Here is a 19271-nt window from a genome sequence, read left to right on the forward strand (position 1 = left end):
AGCTTGTCCAGAAAAAAAAGTAACATTCCAGTCAAAAACAAGAACTCCAAGCTGACCCACGACCTGAAAATAAACAAAGACTGCAGTTATAAATGAGTACAAATGTTTGACTAAAGTAAATCCATAAAAATAAAGCATTGATTTTATTTTTTATGTCATTGAAGAAGCTTATCAAAAAAAAACTGATTTAATCTATTAAAAATAAAATAAAAGCATAAAAAGTCCACTTTGATCCCAAATTGCAATTACTAAAGCATACTCTGCTGCCCCCTGGTGGCCAAAACATATTTTTTTTGCCAATGAAAATTGAGATTTTGGTGTTTTGAACAAGTTCTTGAGCATTTTCTCATTATGAAAGATACATATATAAAATAAATTATCATTAAGACTGTATTAATTTATGAAACTGAGGCGAATTGGGAGCATAATAAAAAATGGCATTTGATAAAACTTGCTACAGTCTGCAGGGCCACAAACCCCCTGCTCTGATGCATGCAGTTGCAGGCAAATAGATCCATTCATTTTCTCCCTCTGGGTCAAAATTATATGTCTAGGACGGGATAGCTTCAATTTTGCTCGTCATTTCTTTTGCACAGGTAATGTTAGGTTGGGGTTGCAAGATAAAGGAGGAGTGTAAACAAAGAGATCATGAGAAATGAGGGCGTTTTCACTCCACATATAAAAGAAAATTCTATTTCTTTAAAATTAAATAGCATATCACTTCTAACAGAGGTTTATGACATCCTTTCAAAATAAAAGACACCCTGTGTCATATAGGATCGTCTCAATGCAGCAAATGTAGTAGTAGGTAGCTTAGTTTCAACAGTGATTTAAAAAAAAAAGTTTTACTATTTGTGGTGCATCTCAGTCAGAAATTTGTAACCTAATTAAGAGAATTTTACTGTATTTTTTTTTTAACAATTTGGCACACTATACATCAGACTCTCTGTATTTGAATAAATTCAAGGATTTTAAATCTGGTGTACCTTAATTCTGGTTGTTTTTTAATTCTTCATTAACCAGAGAGCCAAAATGAGGGAGGCAAAGAGCCACATGTGACTCTGGAGCCACAGGTTGTAGACTCCTGTCCTAGAAAAAGACTCTGGTTTTTGAGTTTTAGCTAAAAACGTCAAAATCAGAATTAAAAGTTCACGCTTTTCCAATAGAACAAAAGAGGATCGGCGTGAGACTTTAAGCTATTCTAAACACACCAATAAATAAAATAAAATAAAAATAAGCACAAAAAGAAGAACTACTGTAAAAGCCTCAGTAGTGGAAATATTGACAGAAATATTTGATCCAAAAAAAACAAAAAAGACTGGAAAGAAAAGTGGAGCGGTCAGATTGAAAGTGTTCTGACTTTGGTCAAATATTCATCACTTCTCATAATGATGGGTTGGTTACAAACTATGTTTGCTTAAGGAAAAACTTTGATAATTTAGCATTACAGTGTTCCCTCGTTTATCGCAGGAAATGCGTTGAAAAAAAGTAAAACATTATAGGTGAAATCAGCAAAGTCGGATTCCAGATGTTCTAAGGCTGTAAAACCCCTCAATACACACTTTTCTCAGACACATTTCTCACCTTTTTGCTTAAACTCTCAAAGTTCAAAACTTTCATTAAAAACTGTCACTATTGTAGAATGAAAACACAGATTTATGTTTGTGTTTAGCGATTCTGCTTTAGCTGGATGAGTTTTGACCAAAGTCCTGAAAAGCGACGGTTGTGGTCCGGCCTGAACTCACCTTCACAAGAGGAAACTCCACAGACTTTAAGGCCAAAGGATAAAGGCGAGAGAAAAGAACAGGAATAGAAAGAGAAACTGTGGAAAGTAAGGAGGGGAAAGGGACAAAGATGGTGAGAAAGAATAATCGAGTGACAGCAGATGTGGTGATTCCAAGACAAAAGAGCATCTCCATGTGTACTTTTTACCTTTTCTTCAAGGTCTTTAATCTGCCTCCTCTGGATTTCGGTTTTGTCTTCCAGATCCCGAATTCTCTGCAATTTTGTGGAGCAAAAAAAAAAAGTTTCTGGTTAAAGCCACACGCTTCTGTCAGCCATTTTTGTCATTTTTTTTTCTCCGTCAGTCAAACCTGGTGGGCCTGGTGAAGGAGCTCCATCCGCTCCTGCAGGATCTGACAGTCGTACTCTCTGCTCTTCCGTAGCATCTGTCTCCTCAGCTTCTCCACCGCCGTCCGCAGCTCGTCCCTCTGAAGCTCATTCAGAGGCTCGCCGTACTTTATCACCTGGATTTAGGCAAACGAGTGTAAAAACTGAACCACGATGGATTTAAAAACATGGTTTTTAAGATATGAATAAAAATAGACATTCACAGAAATTAGAATTAAAATGGAAGTTTACTATTTCTGTATCTGACTAGAATTTTATTTCCTCAAAAAAAAAAAGATAAATGATGGTGCCGTGATTGTTTTGGAATAAGAAATGAAGGAAACCTTGTCCTGCTGCAGGGAGTTGTATAATGTTGCTTCCAACTCTTGGATTTGCTGTCAAAAACCAAACAGAATCAGGATTTTAGTGGTAAAACCATCATTATGTCACAAGATCAACCTTGTAATTTCTTTTTTTAAATGAGTGTATGAAAGATATAAAACAAAAACTATCCATGTACCATGTAGGCCTGGTCCAGGGCCTGTTTCCTGTAGTCCAGCTCTTCTTCTAGATATCCTTTCTGCTTGCAGAACATTTCCTGATGGTAGTTGTGGAGAAAACAGGGGCGCCAATTATTTCTTCATAAAATGGCTGAACCATGAAAATATAAATGTTTATCGGTGTAAAGTTGGGTCAGTCTTTAAAATGATCAAATTCACCCAAATAGGTTAAAGGAAACTATAAAATCACTCTCAAGTCTTTTCTGCTGTCTTGATGTTGTGGTAAATTTTGGAATAATAAAATCAACATTTGAATGTTGGCATTAATAGGAAGTTTGTGTTAAATATTTTTGGAATTTCTCAGAAGTCTTTCTACTGTTTCTTGATGTGGTGAATTAGAGCACTCAGAGCCTGATTTATTTATTTTTTTGCTATTTGTTCAAGATTGGAAAACAAAAATGACCCCTCGTGGTGTAAAAATAAAGGTTGGAAGTCTCTTATAATAATAATAATAATTCAAAATAATATAATAAGGCCACCTTTTCAGTTTTATTTTGATCTTATACTGCACCGCCACGTCACAATCTAAAATAAACACCAAAAAATGATGCTTCTAACAGCAGTTATTAGGTTAAAAATCATTGCAATTTATATAGATTAATTAAATTTATTAATTAATTAAACAAAAAATTAATCACATGACAGCACTGAGTAATAATCTCCTCTATTGTTGGTGTCATTCCATAATTTCTATTTAAAAAGTATAATTTTTCAAATGTCACTTTTTTGTTTTGTTTTAGCATTTATCTATTTTTTTTATACATATAGAGAGCAAAGAAAAAAATGTATAAGCTGTTATTACAGATGAAATATTTCTAAAAACCACAATTGTGTATGGCTCACCATCTCTATTTCTAAGTCCATCATCTTCTGGTGCAGAGCTGCCTCTGTGCCTTCTATCTGCTGAATCCACTAGAGGGCGACAAACCACAAACATTCAGTCTGCAGCGGTGGAAAAAACTGGAGCCAAAAGATGCAGCATCCAGTTTCTTCTTACCTTTTCTGCTAAGGATAAAACTGTGCTAGCTTGAATGATAGCCACTTGTTCTTCATTTCTTAAATTCTGCACAAAAACACCAAATCTTTGTTTAAAAAAAAAAAATCTTTTTTGGTCACTAATAGTTAAAAGTGCATGTAAATTACCCCGTTGTCTCCTAGTATATCCAGAAGTTTGATGAGGTCTGGTATGCACACATCCTAGAAACAAAACACATATAAAGAGGAAGGTCATCTGATGTAAAAATCTTTTTTTTTTTGGTCAGGTCTCAGTTCAATTCAAATAGGAATTAGCTCCTCCCACCTTGACCCCTTCTTTCATGCAGTAGATCTGAAGTGCGCTGACTCCCTCTGAGAACGGGTGCATCCTCAAGTGGTTGAACGGAGGAGACCGCCTTTCACGCTCCTACGGAAAGAAATAAAATACATTTTACTCTTTAAAGCTAAACTTCTGCTATATTAGAGTCAGAAATAACTATAAGTCTCTCTACGGATTCGTTTTTTTGTGTCTGATCCAATTCCAAGTCATTTGATTTTGAGTGTCAGCCGATACCAAGTCATGATATGATACTTTTGTAATGCATTTAAAAAATGAATAAGTTTAATAAAGAGATTCAAGTTTTCTACTATTTTTATTTCATGAACATTATTTTATCATTTAAACCTTAAACAGAGAACTTCTGGGAAGTGCTGATCTTTTTTCTCTTAAAATGTATTTGGAGGTCGTTGTCTGCTTTAAAACAAATCAATAAAATTCCCTTTCTTTATGTTTTGAACGTTTATTAAAATATCCTGGAATTTTGAGTGTCTCACTAACTGTAAGGAATGTTATTGTGCGCTTCTTGCTTGAACGTATTCTGCAGCACTTTACAGCAATACATTGTGGGGATCCGTTCGAGTATTTATCTAAAATAATAAACTTGAAATATACAGCGCTGATCAAAATGAGAAAAAATGAAATACCCGCTTTCTATTCGAGGTACAATGTCAGATTTCCTCCCTAGTTTCTACAATAACAAAAAAAAGGACAAAAGTTGAATCAATAGATGTGGATTATTTGGATTTTTGAGAACTTTATCAATCTTAAATCGGAACTTTCCCAATAAAGTTTTCTCTGCCGAAGCTGCAATCAGCTCCTGAGTTCGACTGAACACCCTGGTAGCCGTCATTTAGTCGTACGTTCTCAGGCAATCACAACCGCAGAGAAAGACAAATAAACTTTGGAATAAAAGCAGCAAGAAATGTCTACACAATCTGGAATGTGGAGGTCAACTTTTTCTCAACACGTCATTTTTGGGATATTTTCTTAAAATGTCTAAAAAAAGTCATATTTGTGACTTTTAAAGTCATAAATATGACATTTCAAGAGGTTAAAGCAGTAAAATCGTAATTTCTGAAAATGACATTTGATTGTTATTTAAAAAGTAGAAATTATTTCTACCAAGGGATGCGTTTATGATGCAGAACCCAAGATGAGGCGAAAAAGAAAGCAAATCTTTGTCATTTTGAAACAGAAATAATAGGTGGTTGTCACCCTGTGCAATAAACCTTTGGGTTGACGGATATTTTAGCTTATTTTAAATCTTAAAATTCTCATCAAAGTTGTTTATTTTCTTGTATAAAGTTCACATGTTATTTTCCTCATATGATAACCAGAAAATAAAAGTTTACTGGTTTTGAAAACACAATTAAAAGAAAATTGCTTTCCATATTTTCAAACTTTTACATGCTCTTTTGAAACCATGGGAAAGTAGCAGAAGAGTGATTATTATCCTCCTTTAATGATACATCATGGAAACTAGAATTTATGCTCCTCCAGATCAGGGAGACAAGCTCTTACACTTGATGATGAAAGCAGTGTTGAGCTGAATTATGAACGCACTCATGAACATTGTTGCTCATCATGTAAAAATGTTGCAATTAAGACGCTTGTGTCACGCTCATGTAGCACAGCATTTGTGTGGACACGATTTTTGACTTACCTCCAGCTCCAGGATTCGAAACTCCAGAAGCTCATTTTGGTCTCTGGAGTCTTGGAGCTCCTGCTGCAGCCGACTGCAATCCGACTCCAACTTCTCCACCTGGAAGCAGACCCGATCAAAACATTGTTTTTTCTTTAATTCCTAATGACAAAAATCCAAATATACTTTTAATAACAATTGTAACATAAGAATATGGACGTTTGTGACCGTAACCCAACAAAGTGAGGTTGGAATCGGATTCACTTCTCTACATGTTGAGGTTCTGGTACCTGACGGTTCTATGATTGACCAGGACCAGAGGGTTTTTGAGTTTTCGTGGAGAGGATGTTGTCAGTAAGAGGAAAATTCCTCACTTTGAAGCCCGTCATTGCAACCCCCTATTATGAGATTTATTTGAACAAAAACAGTGCAGCAAAGTGGTTCATCTAGAAGTCGTCTTATCGCACAGGAATCATCCAGATCGATCAAACGGGACACACTGGGATCCTGGAGGAGACGCCTGCTGACCGCATTATCAAGACGATCGCTGAAGAAACATCTCAAAATAAAGGAGAAGGGTATCCAAAGAGGATCTGGAGATCTGAAATCTCATTTCACTTAGATTAAGGCAATTCTCTTTTTACTTGCTTTAATAAATCCATATGGAGAGAAAATAGTATCACCCCAATTTGTGTGTGCGAAAATCTTGGTTCATGCAAAACTTTGAAATTGTGCGTCCATAATTCTTGATTTGGGCGTAACTTTGGATTTTTGTGTCCATAATTCTTGATTTGTTTGTAACTTTGGATTTTTGTGTCCATAATTCTTGATTTGTTTGTAACTTTGGATTTTTTTGTCCATAATTCTTGATTTGATCATTACTTTGGATTTGTGCGTGCATAATCTTGATTTGTGTGCACCTTCGGATTTGTGTGTGTGTGTTATTCTTGATTTGTATCTTACAATACATTTTGTGTTTAATATTTATAGGTACAAGAGGATTTTAATTACTGGTGACTTTAATCTTCATGTCTATAAAAATGATGTCTATGCTCGTGAGTTTTAAATCTTCTAGCATGGATTTTAAACATGTCACACAGGCCACTCGCAACAGAGGACACACCCTCGACCTTGTCATTACCTACCGGGGCGTCCTCTGCTGTTGACTTGACTATATCACATCATTATTGTGTGTTTTTGAATGTCACCAGTGAAATCCAGCAGGAAGCCTAGGTGAGAACTGTGAGGAAACGGTATAGAACGTGTTAATGATTTTAATAACAGACCTCAGTCTTCCATGGAAGACTGATGACATTAGGTGTCTTAAACAGAAGTGCAGATGGGCGGAGAAACATTTTATAGATTTTTTTGAGTCGGAGCTTTTAAACATAGTTAACTGCTCTCTTCAGACGGGTGTCTTCCCCTCTGCCTGTAAAACAGCAGTGGTGAGGCCCCTTCTGAAGAAGAGCAGTTTAGATCCAAATACTCTGGATAACTACAGACCTGTAAGTTAAATTATTGAGAAAAGTGTTGCTACTCAACTTTGAGTTTTTTAAATAACTTAATTTTAGAAAAATATCAATCTGGTTTTAGAATGAACCACAGTACAGAGACAGATCTTTTAAAGATTGTTAATGATCTTGGAATTAATTTAGATTCACAAAAACTTTCTGTTCTGGTGCTGCTGGATCTTTGATACAGTAGATCACCAGATTTTATTGGATAGACTTAGGAGTCTAGTGGTCCTCTCTGGAAATGTCCTTAAGTGGTTTTATTCTTACCTTACAGATCAACACTTTTATGTAAATTTGGCTCCTCAAGAATCCATGAAATATGTTGTGGGGTTCCCCAAGGGTCAATTTTAGGTCCCATACTTTTTAACTTGTACATGTTGCCTCTTGGGGATCTCATCAGGAGACACGGCATTGACTTTACAGCTATGCTGATGATACTCAGCTTTACATCGCCATGTCTCCTGATGACCTGGAGCCTTAAACACTTTTTTAAACTGTATTTTAGATATAAAGTCATGGATGGCAGAGAACTTCCTTCAGCAAACAGTTTTAATCATCGGTCCTGAAGACAAGAGAGAGAGGATTTTACCACATCTTCATAATTTTAAACCTTCTCACTGTGTGAGAAACCTGGGCGTTCTTTTTGACTCTGAGCTGAATTTTATTCCTCATATTAAAAATGTCATTAAGACTGGATTTTATCATCTTAAAACATTGCCAGAGTCCGCCCATTCCTCTCTTGGGAGCACAGAGGTGCTGAAGCATGCTTTTATTTTTAATTTTTTAGATTATTGTAATACCCTGCTCTCTGGTTTATCTAAAAATCTCTTTCAAATTTTTTTTTTTAATTAAATTCTATAAGTATTATTTGTTTTTTGGGGTCATGTCTGTGTGTGTTACTGGAGGGAGGGTGGATTGGGTTTCTCTCTTTTTATTGATTGATTTATTAATTTGCTCGTTTATGTTTTTAATTGTAAAGCGCTTAGAGCTGTGCAAGTGTGAGAAGCACTCTTTTATAGATAAAGTTTGATGTGGTTTGATTTAAGTACAAAAATAAGAAATGACGAAAAAAACAATTTACACATGCACACATTAAAATCACAACAGCTTGAAACTAAATACATGCACAAATCTTTAAGCATAAATCGCTTGTTACGATCACACAAAACCACATTTACGCATACATCGCATACATAGTTATACCATATACTTTTTTTCTATCTTTAAATATTTGATTTAAACAATTTAATCTATTTTTTTTATTTTGCAGATGAAAAAATGACAAAACGTAGTACTCGAAATTTATTTTTTAGTTCAGCTTTAGGTTTTTTGCTTAATTGTTGTTTAGTATAATGAAAATATCTGTAAAAAAAAAAAAGTAATAAATAACTATTATCCCTTCCTGTTAAGGGATATTTCTCGGCAAGGTTTTTGTAATAAATTAAGGGACGAAGCGAAGGCCTGATCGTATGGCTTCTGCAAACTAAATTCATTTCTGATAATGCACACCTTGAAGGGCCTTATATCTATGATTCTTCATAAAAAAATAAATATTTATTAAGTAATATATTAGTACTTTAATCTTGTTATTTTTTAGGTTTACATCGGTTTTCATAAAGAGTTAACTATTTGATGCACAGTGCGACATGCTTTCCTGATAAAAGCTTTAGAGCCTGCAACCTTTTTTTTTTTTAATAATTGAAAAAATAACTTGGCGATATACAATTAAACATTGAAAGTCTGTGAGTATATACAAAACCTTCATAGAGCCATTTTTTAAATTGTATTTTTATTTTTTACTGTGGCACAATGTCACAAATGTAGGTGAAAAAACCGCAAAATAAGGTCTCAAACATTGCCAAAAAAAGATAAATTATTAGAGTTCATTGTGAAGTAGTAAAAAACAATTAAGCAATGTGAATGTTGTATGAATTTTCTGATGAAAGGGCAGCAAAGTAGGTTGTAAATAGGTTTGAATTTAATGCATTTATTCCAATCAGAGCAAATCATCAGAGTAAAATAAAAATGATTAAAAACTGATCCAACCAAATCAGGAGATCTTTCTCTTTTTAAATCAAATTCAAAAATTATTGAACTTTTAAAATTGAACACAATAAAAAAAGAGGAATATCCATTTAGATTGATTTTTCTAGTAATAGAATTATAATATTTTAGCAAAGCATTAAAGATTATTTGGTTTATTATTTTATGATCTCACTATATTTGCTGAGTCAGCAATTTTTTGCTTCAGATTCCGTCTCGTTTGGAGTATAACATGGCTCGCTTCACGTCTGTGTTTGCGGTTGGCGACAATCATTAACGCATTAACGTCTATATCAGTTTTTATCGCGTGTCATTTACAGCTCACATGACAACACTTACAAAAATAAAATAAAAAAATAAGATTTGTAGTGACAGCACAGATGGTTGACTAAAAGATTGATGGGCAGAACATCAGGATTCTGCTGCCATGTTGCTTTTAATGGGACAAAATTTGTGCACATTTATTACCCAAGGAAAGCATCTTATGGAAAACAGCAGCTGTTTGAGGTTAGAAAAAGCCCCACCTTGTCTAATAACTCTTGGTTCCTCCTGAGGAAGAGCTGCTTCTCCTCGACCCATTTGGAGTCCTGGTTGGTGAGAAAGACACAAAGTTTCATTCAGAGCTCACAAAAATCGGTTAATAGTGATGAAAGAATAATGACAGTCATAAAAATAAATCTGTTTGAATGAGTAAAAGTAACACAACAAAAATGTAATCCTCTCATGGAGTCGGTAATAAATCAGTCATAAACTCTAAGTGTAGTTGAAAAAACGCAGGTTACTCAATAAGGCACAGGGCTTCACAAATATGAAGACAATCTTCTGGTTTCAATTTAGGGTCCGTTTGTCACGCAAGATTTCCCGACTGAAAAATCTTGTTGTAGAACTAAAACTGACTTTTAAAACCGCACGAAAAAACTTCAAATGAATAAAAGCGGAGAAATAAACTTAAGATCGGCTAGCTCAGTGGCCTTATGGTAGAGTGTCCGCCCTGAGACTGGAAGGTCGTGATCTCAAACCCTGACTTATATCAAAGACTTTTAAAAAATTAGCATTATCTACAAAGTAGCGCAATTTTTTCTAGTTACATTTATCTTATTTTCATTCTACAACTAGTACTTATTATGTAAGGAATAAATCCCTGATTAGTACTTGTTATTTTTTTCAGGTTTAAATCAGTTTTAACAAAAAGCGACTATTTTATAACAGCTATAGAGCCTGCTGCTGTTTTTTATTTATTTTTATTTTTTTAATAATTGAAAAAAAATTATCTCGGTTGTCTGTTAGTGACTCAGTCTGTTGCCCTCCATAGATTGATTGGCACACAGCTGCCTGCACTTTAGGTTAATGTGTTGCAACTGTTTTAAGTGGTTCTGTTTCTACACGCAGTGTCGATGTGTAGTTTGTGATTAATTCCTTGAACTATGACCAAAATCTCAACTACTGAAAAAAAAAAAAAAAACATAGTAAAACATGAGTATCTAATGCCCTGGATTTTAAAAGCGATTGAGACACCATGCTCACTACTTTTCTTTCATTTTTTTTAAATTCCAGATATGACATTACCAATTTCACAAAGTGAGAATCGAATCAATAGGAACATTTCACAACATCTATTTGTGACTCCAATGTGTTCTGATGATGAAAATGTGGATAATTTATCAAAAATTACATTGAAACCGCAAGGCATTATGGTCTATATTCTCTATTAGTGAGCATCCATGGATGCCAGTTTTTGCAAAGACTTCTTGGAAATTTCTAGTGTAGTTAATTTTGGAGTTGTGGATTCGGACAGCAATACAAAATGGCAAATTCACTATACAGTGGGTAGTAAAGGAATTCGGACATACCCAAACTTAGGGATTAAGAATACGCTAATGTGGCTAACCTGTAGCATGAAAAGACTGAGAACGCAGTCTATTTGGTTTGCTGTTATTGAGTCCTGTAATGTAATGGATTATCACCACCTAGAGTGAGCCTTTTTTAAATTTTGTTTTATTTTTCCAATTATGTTTTGATCTTTTACTGTGCCACAATGTCACGAATTTAAATGAAAATTAGGCTTTTCACAGCAACTAATAGGCTAAAGAAAATGATTAATTACTTGCTGGTCATGATTACTTAATTGCAAAAAAATAAACTAGATTTTACAACAAACATCAGAAGATGATTTTTTTTAAGACGATGCTACCACGTAAAGCCTCTTCTTCAAGTCAATAAACAGCTAGCTATATTTTTAGAAAGCAAGGATGTCAGGAGACGTTTTGATCCTGTAACTAAAAGAAAACACTATGCATCAGTAAATATAGCTAATTACAACAACAACAAAAAGAAAAAAAATGCCAAGAGCCCAAAGAACTACAGTATTTAATCAGTTGTCAACAATGAAAGCAGCTGGTAAATAAACCTTTGCTAAAGTCAAAATGCAAGAACGTCCTTTTAATCAAAGGACAACTAAAGTATTTGAAAAATATATATTTTTTCCAAACATTAAAGGTCATCTAGGTAAAACACTCTTTCATAAATGAATTCTTACCTGTCCTTTGAAGGCTAGTTCTTTCTCCAAGTCTTCTATTTTTGCCTTATACCTGAGAACATCAGCTTGCAGTTGTTCCTGAGCCTAAAACGACAAAAAATTAAAATAAAAATTATTTTTTTTAGTGATAATGTTTTAAGAATTGACACTGATTTTTTTTTCTTTCTCAATGCAGCATCACTGTAAAACTATGATGTGGGCTTGCAGATGCAGGTGAAGACACGATGCTCTCAGATGGCAGTACCTCAGAAGTGGTTTAGAGATCTACCACAGCTAATTACAAGGTAGTCAGAGCTCTATCTGTCGTGACTGGAAACAATTACACTTACAGGATTTCCTAATATACACATATTTGATCCAATCTCATGTGTTTTTCAATGTTTGAACATGAAATAAATCGTTTTCCTAAAATCAAAGGATGGAGGGTTCAAAGGGTTCATGAATGCTACCCAGCCTCTGTGTACCCCCGCTCAACATGAATAAAAGTAATTATGACAATTCCTGCACAAAAGCAAATGATATTTATCATAAGGCAACTTTTGTACCTTTGCCTCCATCTCAGCATCCAGTAAACCTCCCTTCTGTTCCTGCAGGAGAGCATAAGCTCGCTGCAGTGCCTGATATTCCCTGGTCAGCTGACGGAAACGCAACTCCGATTCCTCGTTGGCCAAACCCTTAATCGACAAAGTTCCAGGTCAAGAATTAAAGAGTGAAATCTGGATTCATTCAAATGTAAAGGACTTTTTTTTTCTGTGAAATCTCTGATCAAGACAGACTCTCACCTCATCCAGGTCTTCGTCAGGAGTGGCGGGCGTTCTGTCCATGCGAAATGAAGCCACAGAGGAAGACTCCGAATCCATAGACTCTTCATCGTACCCAAAAAAGGTGTCGACTACAATGGGCCTCTGCAGAAAACAAATGTGTGATATGTATCATTTAGGTTTGAGCCAAATTCTTTGGAAAAAAAAGACCACAGAGGCATGATGGGTAATTCAAAGATTAAAGAGATCTGACTTCAACTTACTGCTATAGCTTCCTGTTAGTAGTAATGCAACATACAGCTCTTCAATTTTGCATATTTTTTTACAAATAATATATGAAATGGAAAGCACAAGGAATAAATTCATGTCTATATTTTGCTCTTAAAAGCGTTACCTTTATTGGCCTTGAACTTCTTTTATGCCTTTTCTTTCTTAGAAGCTTTTCTCTGTCCTGGACAAAAACAGGAGAAAAAAATGAATAAAAGACACAATTTACAGTATAGTTTGTACTGAAAACAACTAATGTTGTTAACCTGCTTTTATTATTTTTCAAAATACACTTGACAATAAATAAAAATGACCCATTCTGTTTATTATTGATAATAAAGGTTAGTCAAGTCCTCTGGGTACATTGTGAAATAATTTGCTGTTTATTACATTTTGCATGTGCACTGATGTTTTTCCATGTTTGATGATTGTTGTGGTTCCAATGGAATGTCTCTTTGTGGTTCCAACATTTTTGACTTCTGCAGAAGCTCCAGGTTGTTTCGCCTCTTTGTAGTTGTGTTTGTCTGGACTTGTAGGTCATTACGGTCAATGGAACTGCCGAGTGAATTACATAGAGACTGCCTGAGGACGCGTTGGGTCGACTAACTGTGTCAACTGATTGATGATTGAATGATTCAGCCAACCAATGGCCTTAATGAGAGGTTTCCTTTTTATTTTTTTGTTCTTTGGCTCTGAAATTTGGCTGGGCACCTAAAAATAAAAAGTGCCTGGTAAATAATATTTTTTTTTTATGGATTTCTGTTTGTGTTATGGAATTAATATTTTTCTTTATTTTGTCCTTTTTTGCTTTTCTTTTTTTTACAGATTCTCTATCCCACAATTTGATGATCTTGCAACATCTGGCTGTTACGTTTAACTTATAAGGTTTGCCAAGAATGTTGGCTTTTTATCGTCCAAGTCTTCCTTAAAAGGGCCCATATTACGTAAAACTCTTAAAATGCAAATCCTATCCTAACTGTTTCTTAATCGGCATAAACGTCCGATAAAATCTGATTTAAGAAAATTACAGTGCGAATGTCTAAGTACCAGTGGCGGCCCGTGCAATTCATAGCTGAGCCTTGAGTATATATATATAAAGTACAGAAACTGTGTTACAGACTTCTTAATCTCAAATTAAGACATACATTTCTGGTTGCTTGAAGTCGTGGATAACATTCTAAAAGAGACGGATCAAAGCTCCCATCACCAGTTAATCTGTAGGTTCTTATTTTAATCACAGAAACTCTGTCTTTCAGGCTAACCTGTTTTAAATCCCCCAATTTAAACTGAATCAACGTCAAATACAAACTCAAACAATGCAAGAGCAAATTTTAGCCAAGACTTCAACATTTTGGAAGAGAAGGTTTCTTCCACTTCAGTCAGTTACACGTGAGCTGTCATGTAAGGAAATTATAGGTTTATTATGTTACAGCTAAAGTAATAAAAACTGAGTTGGATGAAAGGTTAATTATAATCATTCTGCTTGTTTTCTTAAAAACAATAGTCTTTTTGGAAGGGGAAAGACTCTGCTGATGCTGATGATGCTCTGCTATTATGTCTTAACATGCATTCTTGTTTGCATGGTGATCCCGCCTTTTCTTTAATAAGTCAGTCAACGAATGGTTGTAAATAACATTTTTTCTGTTATTTTGACAGGACTGACTAAGATTATTGCTGGAACTTGATTACGTTTGTGAACAATGTCAATGGAAAGTACAGTCCTCCCTCTGAGAAGTGCTCAGAGGGAGGACTGTACCTGCTTCGGGCAAGGACTGCCTTTTTCCGCATTTGTTTGTGTACCTCATGGAACTTGTTTCTTCCTGTACAAGAATATAAATCATAAAAAATGGGCAAATTTCCCGCCTTCTCCACTGTGTTACAAGAACAGTCATTTAAATTTATTATAGATAATATCTCGTTATGTTGAAAAACTCTGAGAAAAAGCCTTCACAACATTGGACAGAAATGGCTAAACAGAAGTGATTTAAAGTGTTATATTTAAAAATGTGGTTATAAAACTGGTTTCTCTGAGGCTTCTGCTAATTTTTTTGAATATGTGTAGTGCCGTGGAAAATGGTGATAAATCTCAATAACTTAGCAAAAACCTACTCGTGTCAGTTCATCGATTATGTTTTGCTGTTCCAGGACTTGAAGCTTCAGAAATGTGATTTCCTGGTCATCGTGGGCTTGGTCCAGGTCATTCAGTGACTTCAGCTTCTTGAGAGGAGGATGAGAGCTTATTCGCTCTTTCTGCAGGAGCAAAAAGACAAGTTAGATCACCACAACTACAAACCCGGTTTTTGGATGTTGTTTTGGTGCCAGCATGCGAACCATTTCCAGGTTTTCTTTTGTCAGGTTCTTCAGCTTGTCCTCCAGCTTCTGGATGGTCATCGTCAAGTCGTCATTTCGTTTACTCAGCAGCTTGTTCTTTTCGAGCAGAGGCTTGCACTGTTTTTCTGATTCCCGAACGCGCTTTAGCTGGTAATGAAAGACGTGTTAAAAAAAAATTAGGAAATGATCAATGGAGACGATGGATGGTCTAAAGCAGGCATGTCCAAAGTTCAGCTCGTGGGCCAAATGCTTGTTCAAATCTTCCAGTATTCTGTCATTAAATCCATATTATGCAGCTTCTAAGAACTACGTTTTCTTGATTGAACTGCATTATAAACCATTTTCAAAGCAAAAACGTGAGCAAAAACCTGAACTTCAGAGCCTTTCGCCCCCTTAACTTTCAGTTCCCACCAGACACATATTTTTTCATGCCAGTAGCTCAGCTGTGGTTATTTATTGCATTTTTTTGGCCATCATCAGACACCCAAAACCACCCCTTCCACGCTCCATAGTTGGGCAATTATTTGATATCTGTGTGTCCATTTGTTTTTTTTCGTTCTCTTTTTTCATCTCTATAGTCTGTTTAGATACAAAAATATGATCCCATTTGACAATCGTGGTATTTTATTGGGAAAACGTTTTTATATTTAAAAAAAAAAAATGTTCACGTGTCAACATAACTTATACAGAATTGATTACTTGTGACTTGAGCAAAAAATTGACCAGACAGTAAAACAATTGCTGCATGGCGTGAGCTGAAGGATCACGGCGCTTTACATCTGGTGTGAACACCATAGTAGGCTAACGAGGGTGGCGAATGTAAGCGGCCTCTGTTCCACGCCTCCGTTCCGCGCCTTCGTTCCGCGCTGCTTTGCTGTGCTTCCGCGTCCGTTGTGAACAAGGCGTTAAGGCCAAAGGATCAGATTTATTTGTTCTCTGATCAAATCATCAGTAGTATGTACTTCTGTATAATATGACTATTAATTATTGTTCTCTCCAGATGATTTATATTTAGAAGTTTACAGTAAAAGTTCATTAGTAAAATTTCATGTGAACCCAGATTTAATGATGACAAAAGTTCTTCTCATCAAATACGAAATTAAGTAATTTTGTTAAAAATGTACTTAGATGTATTTCTATTGTGAAGACATTAACTATATATTCCACTGCACTATAATTTTCATGAAATACTTCATTTGCATTTAATGTTATCATAAAGGTACAAGGATGAATGGTTGGCCCTCACGTTTTTCCACCTCACCAAATCTGGCCCAAAAATTCAGACACCCCTGATCTTAAGGTCAAATGTATTGAAGCAGGGCAATATAATTCATTATTATTTGAAGAACTTGGTCATACCAGTTCATTTCTCTCATCACCCAACAGTGAGTTACGGTCCTCCAACCTGCGTATGGTTGCGTTCAGATCAGCAATGCGTCTTTGATTTCTCCTTAAGTCCTAGAGTGAATTAAAATAGTATGTAGCACAACCAAACATTGTACAAGAGGTAGAAACAACATGAGAAGATAGTATTGAAAAGAATGTTATGACTGGCTCAAGAAAGGCCTGGCTTTGTTCGTACGGGGCTGCCGTGGTGCTCGGCTCCATCTCCAGCTCTGCCTGGAATCTCTCTTTTGGGACTTCCCAGGCCGCACTCGGCCTCTTTGGCGAGAAACAGCTGTTCGTCCAGAGCATCTTTCTGGAGCTGCAGCTTCTGCAGAAAGCCTGACGTCGACTCCAGTTCCTTCTCCAAAGCAAAAATGGTGCGATCTTTTGCCTTGATTTCATCTACCTAGAAAGGAGAAGACCATCGTATTATATGCAAATGTTTCAGTTTTTTTCTTTTGCTTTTTTTAAAACATTTATTTAACAAGGAAGGTCTAATTAGAACTAGTTCTCATGACTGCCTCAATGGGAATTGGCACAAAAACAAAAAAGTTTACATTTCTTAATGGTCTTAATTGTTTCTTCATTTTTTATGGTTCATAAAAGTATGAAATAGTTAAAGTAACAAGGAGTCAGCTTCTTTAAAGGTGATTTTTTTTTCTCAACAAATATATATATACATTTTTTACTAATAAGCAAGCGATTTTGTTCAATTGAATTAAAATAGCTCACACTTAAACAAGTAAAGTTATTTTATTTGAGTAATGAACTCATAAGGGGTGTAACGGATCACAAAATTCACAATTTAGATTGTCACCGGGTTCAAGAGGCACAGTTTAAATACATTTTGACAGTATGCATTAGGGCTACCAAAAAGAAAAAAAAACAAAGTAATATAAGACTTGAAGTAGTGAATTTACAACCTTAAATCTCATAAATTTATTAGATTAAAATTTAAGTGAACAATACAGTTCACTGCATAAAGTTTATTACACAACAAGAGAGTATTGTCGTTTTTGTCCATTGTTTTAGATAAGTGTACATACCAGTCTGCGAATGTCCCGCTCACAGTCCCACTTGATCTTGGAGATTTGCTCCTGATGCTGCTGGTGCTCCACCCGCAGGTCTCCGGCTTTCATCTTGTCTGCCTGGATCATGTTGCTGAGCGCCTCGTCGGTCTGCTTCTTCGACGTCTTCAGCTCTGCGATCTCCTGCAGGAGCTTCACTCTCTCCTGGTCAAAGAAGCGGCGTGCCTCTTCTTTGGCCTCCAACGTGAGTGCGGTACGCACCTGTAGAGCAGAAAGAGACCGTGTTCCTGCAGCTTTCCACTGCAAACTTGCTTCAGCCGTCTACCTTGACCGTACCTTCTCTCCGCTGCCATCTCGCATGGCGTTCAGCGCAGCTTTGAGTCTCTGGTTCTCCTGGTCTTTGATCTTGGCGTGGCGGGCCAGCTCCTGCTCGTGCTGCCGAGTCAGGCTTTCCCTGAGAGCTTGTAGCTCCTTTTGCTTTTCCTCGTGCCATTTGGCTCGCTGTTCTGTTAACATGGCAGTGTGGCGATGCTGCTCCTGCTCACGCACACGCTTCACCTCCTGCACCTTGTCCCGCTCCAGCTTGCTCACCTTCAAAGCAAAGGTTAGGATAATCTCATTTTTTTCTCATAGTTTAACATTAATACTCATCTCCCCATGTTTCAGAATCCTCCATTGATAACTAATGAAAAAAATTATTTTCACATCTAAAAATTGTGATCTTGGGATGTCTAACTTTATTGGATAGTGCACCTTACCTTGCATTTTTCTTGGTGAAGCTCTATCTGAATGTCAGTCAGCTTGGACCTGAGATCTTCATTGGCTGCCTGCAAGGCAGAAATGAGGGCTTCGGGCTTCTCGCCCTTCATTCGGCCTTTCTTAGCCATTAAGTCAAGAACTAGAAAAGCTCTCTCGATGCTCTCATTGGATCTTCACAAAAACTTTCCAAAGGGCTCCCAAAGTTTCCAGTGCCGCCTCCTCCTCATTCTCCTAGCAGACACAGGGGCTTGAGGGAAAAAGGAGAAATCACAAGAAGAACATCGTTAGACGATTGTGTTGCAGACAATTAAGCATCATTTAGGATTTTTGGGGGGGTATTCTTTTTTTGTTGTTGTTGTTCTGACGTGATTACCAGCAAAAAGTAACATAAAAGTAACTCCAGTTCATTTAGAACAGAAAAAAGGCTTTATTCATAAAATTTGATCTGATGGATGAATCCTCTCAAGACCATAAATGTCCAAATCTGTAGTGTCCCTCATGCAGATAATCGGGAATGATCTCCTCTATTTACCGTACAATCAATTTTACAGAAACTTTTCAAGAACCTGCTTTCAAAGTTCAGTTTAAGCGACAGATAAAGCACAAATCCGGCCGCAAGGCCAGCAGAAAGAGGATGCATGAACCACACAAACAGCCCAGTCTAGTGCAAACGAAATTTTCTAGATAAAATTTCAAATTGCCACATCATTGGGATTTTATACAAATCTGTAATTAAAGTACAAGGCTGAGTTTGAAAATAGACCTCACATGCAAAAGCCACAAAGACATCAAAGAAGCAGCGGCTAACTGGATTTAGCCCAATAAAACCCATAACTGACTGACCTTTGAACAGAATCTGCTTTTGTCATTAACGCTAAAGCTAGGTGACTCCATAGGACAAACAGGAAGAAAAAAAACAAAATAATCTGCTGGCACAAGTTGCAAGAAACCTAAAGCAGCCTGAAAAACAAATTAAAGCCTTTAATTTCTGATTTCTCAAAAAAAAAAAAAAAAAAAAAA

At 36.0% G+C, this 19271-nt stretch overlaps 1 protein-coding gene across 2 annotated transcripts in view; it reads right to left on the bottom strand.

Moving 5' to 3' along the window:
• jakmip2 (janus kinase and microtubule interacting protein 2) overlaps window positions 1-19271 on the bottom strand; it is a 37735-nt gene that overhangs the window by 3700 nt on the left and 14764 nt on the right. The window contains exons 2-24 of one of the 2 annotated variants that reach the window (XM_024266288.2): window positions 18251-18498; window positions 17829-18083; window positions 17511-17753; window positions 16661-16870; window positions 16438-16536; window positions 15079-15225; window positions 14857-14997; window positions 12875-12931; window positions 12502-12624; window positions 12265-12393; window positions 11720-11803; window positions 9708-9770; window positions 5648-5746; window positions 3970-4071; window positions 3813-3866; window positions 3667-3732; window positions 3513-3581; window positions 2630-2707; window positions 2454-2504; window positions 2094-2246; window positions 1933-1998; window positions 1746-1822; window positions 1-63 (exon numbers count right to left, since the gene is read on the bottom strand). In XM_024266288.2, the coding sequence (XP_024122056.1) occupies window positions 1772-1822; window positions 1933-1998; window positions 2094-2246; window positions 2454-2504; window positions 2630-2707; window positions 3513-3581; window positions 3667-3732; window positions 3813-3866; window positions 3970-4071; window positions 5648-5746; window positions 9708-9770; window positions 11720-11803; window positions 12265-12393; window positions 12502-12624; window positions 12875-12931; window positions 14857-14997; window positions 15079-15225; window positions 16438-16536; window positions 16661-16870; window positions 17511-17753; window positions 17829-18083; window positions 18251-18379 (2469 nt within the window). In that variant the 5' untranslated portion in view covers window positions 18380-18498 and the 3' untranslated portion in view covers window positions 1-63; window positions 1746-1771. The remainder of the gene's footprint in view (window positions 64-1745; window positions 1823-1932; window positions 1999-2093; window positions 2247-2453; window positions 2505-2629; window positions 2708-3512; window positions 3582-3666; window positions 3733-3812; window positions 3867-3969; window positions 4072-5647; window positions 5747-9707; window positions 9771-11719; window positions 11804-12264; window positions 12394-12501; window positions 12625-12874; window positions 12932-14856; window positions 14998-15078; window positions 15226-16437; window positions 16537-16660; window positions 16871-17510; window positions 17754-17828; window positions 18084-18250; window positions 18499-19271) is intronic. The other variant, XM_024266289.2, reaches the window with a different exon arrangement.

Source organism: Oryzias melastigma, linkage group LG14 (assembly GCF_002922805.2).
Source record: "Oryzias melastigma strain HK-1 linkage group LG14, ASM292280v2, whole genome shotgun sequence".
Lineage (NCBI taxonomy): Eukaryota > Metazoa > Chordata > Actinopteri > Beloniformes > Adrianichthyidae > Oryzias > Oryzias melastigma.